This window comes from Myotis davidii, unplaced genomic scaffold (assembly GCF_000327345.1).
Source record: "Myotis davidii unplaced genomic scaffold, ASM32734v1 scaffold433, whole genome shotgun sequence".
Lineage (NCBI taxonomy): Eukaryota > Metazoa > Chordata > Mammalia > Chiroptera > Vespertilionidae > Myotis > Myotis davidii.
This window is the reverse complement of record NW_006293776.1, coordinates 2,002,537-2,008,141: the sequence shown is the minus strand read 5'-3', so window position 1 is coordinate 2,008,141 and position 5,605 is coordinate 2,002,537. Positions and strand designations below refer to the sequence as shown.

Sequence of the window (5,605 nt, the reverse complement as noted above, 5' to 3'; positions counted from 1 at the left end):
AATTTATATAATATCCTTTCTTAGAAAGCATAATAACTAGGGGAAAAGACAACTAATTCAGTAAATCATCTAAGAAATCATATTTCATGCTGTGGAGATTATGCAGTAACATTTGAATTAAGGATCATTAGTGCAAATTTGAATATACTTTACAAGTAATAGTTTGTTACACACAATGGGTGGCAACTTGCCTCTTTAAGGATAAATGTTTTATTTTTTAGTTGGGTAGACTCATCTTAGTGTAAAAGTATCTCATGTTGCCTACTACTTGTAGGACCATAATACATGCTGCAAACTATTGACCTGACCTCCATTATTCTGTAGCACAGCATATGAACACTACTCTTTCTAGAGGCGACCATACTGGTTGACTGAACTCTGGATCACTTCTCTATCTTTCAAAATCTGAAATCTAATGCCAGGAAAAAATGTCAAAGCATGGCATGAAAAAGAAGATATTAAAAAAATTAAACTTCCGTAAAAACTAAGCCAGGGGTATGATCTGCAGGTTGCTATAGGGTCATAGAAATCTAGGGGTGGAAAAGATAAACTCAGCTTTCTACACTCTGCTGTGTCCCTGGATTAAGAGCTGTGGCAGTCTCAAGGGAATGGAGAGTGATTAAAGAAGACACGTCTTCAAGGATAATGTGAGCATCTCTCTGTTTGTATGTTTATTGTGGGGCATTCCATAGAATCGTGTCACTTTCTGCTCTTAAAGATCTCACAATCTAGTATGCCCCCATGTGTCCCTAGCTTTGGTGTTGGTTTTTGTATTTTTCCATCGAATTTCATGCATCATTTCCTTCTTGCCTTAGATCCTGAGCTGTTTAAAATCCAAGTTAGTGGGATGGACTGACCTAGCCCTCAAACTCCAGATTCTGATCTTTGAGTCAAGTGATTAACCCTGCTATTCCTGGTGAGAGAAACACCCTGACCCTCTCAACACTGTCCTCAGCAGCTGGGGTGTCCACTTTAGGGAGGGCTGGTCCACCTCAAGCACTTAGCTGCCCTTTCCTGGATACAACTACTTCTTGTACATCTTGCTGCAAGGTGGGTCATTCACCAAGCTGGAGCCCAGTGGGACTTATGGCTGAAGGAGACAGTAGCACCCAGGCCAGGGAAGGCACTCGGCTTCATCTATGCTGCAAACTCTCATTGGTAGGCTTGCTGGCTGTGTGACCTTGAACAAGTTCCTCAATCTCTCTGGGCTTCACTTTTCTAGTCTGTTGAAAGGGGATAATAATAGTACCAACTTTACAGGGCTTTTATGCAGATCAAATGTTTACTATTTGTGAAGCAATTTAAATAGTGCCTGGCATATAGTAAGTGCTATATAAGTGTTTGTCAAACAAAATAAGATTGAACAAATGAAGGATAACCAACTATGCCACCCCAAAATATGTCTCTTTGGCCTAAGAATTACTGTGTGCCAATTATATTTCAGAAACAGCAGACACTGGAGAATCTCTGAAAGCAAAGCAGAGGGTATAGGAACATTCCCCTTTGGGTGGGGAATGGACATTCATAAAGAAAATCTCTGTAAGTGTGTCTCCCTCTTTGTACTAGGAAAGAAGAATGACTCCAAACCACAACAGAATCTCATCAATGGAGAAGATGGAGAAGGCATAACTACTGCAGGACAAACCTTGCCCTTGTTTACTGTGCTTCCCTGGTAATCCCTCATAGCTCCCCCCCTTTCTTTCCTTTGTCTTTAGTTGAAAGTGATATTTAAGCAACTTGGGCCATCTCAGGGAATTACTCAGTTTCTCTGGGTATCTCCTAGGTATACCGGAGATACACTTGTTAATAAACATCTGTTCCCTGTTCTCTTATCTGTTTTTACTACAAGGCCTCAGACAGTAACTCAGAGAGTGAGAAATATTTTCCTCTCCTACACAAACAATTAATTAGTGTATTGGGTAGAGAAGCGTGAGTGCAGACAGGGAGATAATTCCAGGAACTGTAGAGATGTCTTCATGTATGTGGTGATACGGGAAAATGGGACTGCAACGTGGTGGTCCTCTGAGCAGGATGATTCCAGTGGAGTCGAAGAATGAAACCACGGATGAAAGCTGGAATAGCAAAAGGTGGAAATTATTGAGAAACAAGCACAGACTCCCACGTGGGGAGAGGGAATGAGTCCAACTGAGTCCACACCCCTTCTTAAGGCTGCAGTTTTCCTGCCTTGATAACTCCTCTGATTGGTCACTATTTCCCCTTTGATTTGGTCACTATAGCAACTCCTGAGCTCAAGCCTCATGCAAGTGAGGTTCCCTCTTTCTCTCCCTTACTGTTCTCTTATTCCCTCTGAGCTTTTCTTCCTCCCTCTTTGAATGAGGGGCTTCCTTCCCTTCTTTCTGTAAATGTGTACCTTTTGCTACTCTTAGTTCCCTTATCTTATGGAAATGTAACTTCTGCCGCTCCCAGCTCCCTTGTCTTATGGAAATGTACCCTTTGCAGCTCTATAGCCCTGTGCTTTTTCCATGGACCCCTTAATTCCTAAAATTTTCTAAACCGGCCTATTTCACCCCTAAAATTTCTTTCATTGGGAGAGGATGAGCCCAGTGCCATGTTATTTGTCATTCCTGACATAAATCTTAGTGAGCCTAGCCTCAGATATAATTTTAAAGGTGATACATTTATAATTACTATCCAACCTCTCTTCTCTCTTTTTTAAAAAATATGTTTTTATTGATTTCAGAGAGGAAGGGAGAGGGAGAGAGAGATAGAAACATCAATGATGAAAGAGATTCATCAATCTGCTGCCTCCCCAATGCCCCCTACTGGGGATTGAGCCCCCAACTTGGGCACCTGTTCCTGACTGAAATCAAACCCAGGACCCTTCAGTCTGCAGGTTGAAGCTCTATTGACTGAGCCAAACCAGCCAGGGCTCTTCTTCTCTTTAGAAAAGATCTGAAATGTATTCTCTTGGGAGTAAAACTTATTCATTTATAATATTCAATAATATATTATTTTATTGAGTACCTACCTAGTTCAAGGCAGATGTTACATGGTGAGGACACATTCTGTTTCTTTGTTATGGAGTGGGGCCACAACATTAGTAACAAAGAAACAGAATTTCCGGAGGATGAGGTCCAGAAATCAGGATTTTAAAAAGATTCCCAGGTGATTCTAATGTGCAGCCAAGGTTGAGAACCGTTGCCCTAAGGGCAGGCTATGTTGGTGCTATATAATTTTACCAATGTGGATGAAAGGGGCCACATGCTAACCTGACCAGCTCAGGGAAGGCCTGCATGGCAGTCTTGCAAACTCAGAGACCTGAAGTAGCCACAAGGGTGGTCTGAAATTAAACTTTAACTGAAGCAGTTATGGTGGTAGCCACCTCCTAGGCTGGTATCATCCCTGACAAGGTCAATCTTTATCTTGACTGAATTTATTGTCTTTTTGCATCTAGGATAGCATATCCTTGCAATGCCAGGGTAACTTGCAACTTCCCTTTTTTCAGGACTACTCAGGGCACAACCAAATGCCCTGGGCGCCAGGACGGATACCACAAATTCCTTCACTGTTATTGTTATCATGTTAATTGTTGACTGTTAATTATCCTGTCAACCCCCCACTGGGGATTAAGCCAGGAACCCAGACATGTGGTCTTGACTGGAATGGAACCTGGGACCCCCCCAGTCCGCAGGCCGACGCTCTATCCACTGAGCCAAACCGGTTTCGGCTATTATTTTACTTTTTATCCAACCCCAGAGGTCCCCCACCCCTTTGCTTCCTCCCTCCTCCCTAATCTATCACCAATGGATTTCATATAACCCACTTACGTCTTCTCCGTTGATTGTAAGGTATAAAAATAGATGAAAAACTGCCATTCTCTGGAGCCAATCCATTGAGATTCTGCTTCCTGGCAATTGTCAACAGTTTGGCTCAAATAAACTCACAAAATTCTTTACAAGTTTGAATGCTTTTATGTTAACACCAGCATCATGCAGTATCCATAGAGAATATAGAGACAATTTCTGATTGGAGGAGGCAAAACTTCATGGGGGAAGTTATGTGAGGGGTTTAAAGGATGGGTTGGGCTTCAATAGATGTAATTAAACTAGAGAATAAGAAGCTATAGACCAAACGCATTACTCTAAAATTGTAATCTTTTTGCTATTAGCAAGATGGCAGAATTTTTTTTTTCCTCTTAAGTCTCTTCTCTGGGCTCCTGAAAGCAAAGCATGGGATCTGCTGCCAGAACTGCTTCTAATAAAGTTGTCCTGTTTACAGGTTTTTGATAAGCTGTTTTTATTCTTGAATAAATAAGAAACGATGCCATTGTCCCCTACAAAATAGCTCAGGCTTTACTCGAACAAAATCTGTTTGGAAATGTTAAGCTGGTTTCACAGAACTAATATGCCTCAAGGTGGTCATTCTCTCTGGATTAAAGCTGTGGAACAATTGTGGCTCCTGTTACAAGGAAAATAACAAAAGGCCATTATGAAAAGGGACAACAATCTCTGTTCCCAGAGGGGGACTGACAAGCTGAAGTCCCCCTCTACAAGCCAACACAAAAGCCTGATTGCCTCCAATTGTTTGTTTATGTAAATCAAAGGCAGCCATTAATTCTGTTAGTGGGACTGCTAAGCAGCAAAGAAGGTGGCGATTGGCCCAAATCTTGCTCATGGGCTGGTGGCAAATCTGACAAATCCTATTGCTTTTATTCTAAATGCTCTCTGGGCACCTTTAGAAAAAGAAGCTTGTTATTATGTACTAAAGTAAAAAAATTGTATTCTTAGAGTTGGAGCTGGAACTATAGGACTTGAAGGCAATACGACTTATCGAGGATCGGTTTACTCAGTTTCCCCAAAGCTCTCTCTAAATTGGACTCAACTATACATCATGACAGATGTTCCAGTGACATTTAGGCAGGTTGAGTGTAATGGCGATACACCACCTGAAAACCCACCAATCCCCAAAACCAACGATGAGGTCAGAGATGTGGATGGCACCACACCATACTACAGGGGGGAACCGAGTCTTGAAGATTTGCCCACAGAAGGAAATCAGGAGAAAAGTGAAAAATTACAAGGGAAGATGCTGCTCAACTGGCCCAAGGATGAGAAGACTCTAAAAGGTAAAACATTTTCCTTCTTTTCAATTTGCTTGATTTGATTTGTAAACTCATCCAGGATTCTTTTGATAAACTGTCATGACCGGAATGTGATGTACATCCTCCCACCCCCATCCCTGTCCAGATGTGGCCCCTTTTGCTACTGGGGCTGCATAGTATTAGGACTAAACTTGTGCCTCTGGTTCAATCCAGGCTTATCTACTTGATAGCTCTGTGATCCTGGACAACTTTCCTAGCCTACTGAAGACTTAGTTTTCAAAAGGCAGAATACTGACATTTGTCAGGTTGCTGTGAGAATTACTCCGTATTGGTTAAATGTTAGCTACTGTTATTTATTATTCTATGGACAGCTCCATTATTATTTGAGCAAAGGAATTCAGAATTTCCAATTTTTCTTCTAAATATACCATAAAGCGTTTGAATCATGGTTATATACCTTAGATATGGAAGGAAGATTAGCATATGTTTATAAATAAAAGGAACCAATGGAAAAGTGAGGGGGAAGAGGGAAAAGTTATTTTT

The 5,605-nt window shown here is 41.4% G+C and overlaps 1 protein-coding gene across 2 annotated transcripts in view; it reads left to right on the top strand.

Annotated features, from left to right (window-relative positions):
• Nucleotides 1–4,609: 4,609 nt before the first annotated feature.
• ERMN (ermin) overlaps nucleotides 4,610–5,605 on the top strand; it is an 11,716-nt gene continuing 10,720 nt past the window's right edge. For both annotated transcript variants that reach the window (XR_001514488.1, XM_006767375.2), the window contains exon 1: nucleotides 4,610–5,086. Coding sequence is in view for 1 of the 2 variants with exons in the window: in XM_006767375.2 (XP_006767438.1) it covers nucleotides 4,852–5,086 (235 nt within the window). In the remaining variant the exon portion in view is untranslated. The remainder of the gene's footprint in view (nucleotides 5,087–5,605) is intronic.